Source organism: Halyomorpha halys, unplaced genomic scaffold (assembly GCF_000696795.3).
Source record: "Halyomorpha halys isolate HHAL.00 unplaced genomic scaffold, Hhal_1.1 Scaffold2745.1, whole genome shotgun sequence".
Classification (NCBI taxonomy): domain Eukaryota; kingdom Metazoa; phylum Arthropoda; class Insecta; order Hemiptera; family Pentatomidae; genus Halyomorpha; species Halyomorpha halys.
The window spans coordinates 1-2,688 of record NW_027113831.1 but is presented as its reverse complement, the minus strand read 5'-3'; the positions used below and the strand labels follow the sequence as shown (position 1 = coordinate 2,688).

Genomic DNA, 2,688 nt, shown 5'->3' with positions numbered 1-2,688 from the left:
TTTTTTAATTTCCTTAGCGAGTGTAGTCAGTGGAAGTTGACATTTGAGATCTAATTACAGGAGTCCGTACAAATTCACCAGAGAAATTTCCATAAATAGTAAGAAGAAAACGGAATGAAAAAAAAATCTTCAGGAACAACTTAATGAAAGTAACAACTTCACAAAACTCAAAGCAAGTAATCAAACATGGGATTGATAACAAAGGTTACAAATGATTGCGCCTCATAACTGCTGTTGGTTGACCATCTTCTATATTAGTACTTAACAAAACACAGAAATGATAAGAAAGGCTATAATGTAAGTTATAACAACTTAACCTTATCGCTTCGGACGCATTATAAGTACATACGTACTCTTTTTATATATGTTTCTAATAAAATCATTTTCGCATTTAGAAATGGAATTTGTCCATTTAGTATATTTCATGACGGCTATGACTAAATTTAACAGAGGATGATCTATTTCGTATCACGAAAATATCTTTTACTAAAAACATCCACTTATGATTATGTATCTAAAGAGGCTTGGCAAATAATGATGAAAAGCTGTACAATTATGTACGCAAGTAGATAAAGGAAATTAGGATGTAGGTGATGCCAATATTGTGGAGTACAAGGATATATAATGTAGAAGTTAAAACAAAAATCAGTACATATACATTTTCACATTTAAACATCACACTTTAACTTAATTAAAATTTTAGAATTATTTAAATAAAAATTTGACAATGCCAAAAACTGAACAACTTTGGGATAAAGATTTTTATAATTAAATTTAATATACATAATAGACAAATCTTTTATCAAATTTTGTCAAGCACTCTGCTTCATGAACTACCTACCTCATTCCTTCAATGGTGTCGATTCCATTGTTTTATTAATTTATGTGATATTTTTCATTAACGATACCTTGATTGTATTTTAGCACAAATTTTTGCAAAAGTTCTGTGGCTGATATTTATTTGATGACTTGAAAATAATGCCTTCAACTTTTGAGTTAGGAAGTTTTGTTTTTTATTTGATTATGGCGTTTTCTCTCTGTAATTTACTTCCTTTCAACTTCAATTGTTACTAATTGGATATTTTTTCTTATTCTTATTAAAAACTCAGTTAGTAATTAAATTTTGTAGTTCGTTAGCATTATATTTGTACTTTGTTAGAACTTTTTTAGATGGCCTAATTTATCCGTCTTCCTTGGGGCTTTTTCCTATCAGTTCTATCCAGAACATTTTAAGTATGATATGTTCATAGTTCATCTTTAATTTTTTTTTTCCAAACCCCTAAAACATACGGATTTATTAATGTAGAAAAATATATATATATTTACATATATTTTGACACACATGTTTATCCTTTTACTGGAGCAGGGCTCCATTCTAAGGAGTGTCTGAATTTATACAATTTTTTAAATAGTGGTTCACTTCTGAGTTGTTGGAGGTGTTAGAGCACACCCCATTTCATTGTCTGGCACTTAACTAAAACTTAGCAAACACTAAAACTAAAACTAGATACGTGTCTCTGCCTCACATGTGGTGTTCATTGGCTACGGTGATGTAGGTCCTGCCAACGCACTGAAGGGGGCGCTTGAAGAGTGGATTGGTCAGAGATTGGAGGGCGTCAAAGAACTTGACATGCCTCCGACCAATGAACTCTAGTACTGTGGGCAGATCGAGGAGCTGATGTAGTTCTGGATGCTTCTTTTTCTTCCACGACGTTGTTCTTATAGACTTATAGTCATTATTGCCTTGTTTTTTGTTGCTCATATGATTTATTTAGCCTAGCTAATTCTCTCTCCCTATAATATTAGAAAAAAAAAATTAAGTCTGTACCGCTGCAACCCATGAAGGGTCAGGGGTGCAGTAAGTATAAAGTAAATAAATAAAAATAAAATAAAATAAATGAATTGCTGCTAAAATAATTGTTATCAAACGTAAATAATATTGATGATATTTATGTTTTGTATGAACTACAAAAACATTATCCACATATGACAACAGTAGCTGTTGTGATTATTATTTATTGTCTTTTCCAACCAAATTATTATTTTTCATTATTTCATACCGAGCTGAAAATTTACATATTTTTATTTAAAATTTAAACTTACTTTTTTTTCAGGATGTTTGGAATAGCCTTCCTCGTTTTCGCTATAACAGTATTAGCCTATGCAATTAACTGGGTTTATAATAGGAGCAAATATTGGGAAAAAAAAGGAATAAAATGTCTACCTGCTCTTCCTATCTTTGGAAATTGCTTACCTGTTGTTTTGGAAAGAAAAACTGTTGGTGAGGTTATTCAAGATATTTACAATGCATTTCCTGATGAACCAGTCATTGGGTAAATACAAATTTCTTCTGTAACTTAAGTTAACTTAACAGAATATTATTTTCATTAAAAAAAAAATCTATCACTTATGCAATCATTGTTATTTACTAATAGATAAATTGATTTATTTTACTTAATATTTACTTTAAAGGTATTATGAATTTATGACGCCAAGACTTCTTATTCGAGACAATGATTTGGTTCAAAAAGTATTGGTAAGAGATTTTGGACATTTTGTTGACCATGGATTTGAAGTTGATGAAAAAAAGAATCCTTTGGATGATCAACTTTTTATGATGACTGGTAATAAATGGAGAGCATTCAGGTAATTTTGAAGTTTTAGTATTGGGTAGAAACGAAAAAAAAA

General features: G+C 30.2%; 1 protein-coding gene across 1 annotated transcript; it reads left to right on the top strand.

Annotated features, from left to right (window-relative positions):
• On the top strand, positions 1-2,682 carry LOC136796711 (probable cytochrome P450 6d5; the record flags this gene model as incomplete). Its single annotated transcript, XM_067051151.1, is given in 3 exon segments — positions 1-297; positions 2,115-2,333; positions 2,473-2,682. Coding segments are annotated over 3 exon segments (417 nt in total). The 3' UTR covers positions 2,651-2,682.
• Between the last annotated feature and the right edge of the window lie 6 nt (positions 2,683-2,688).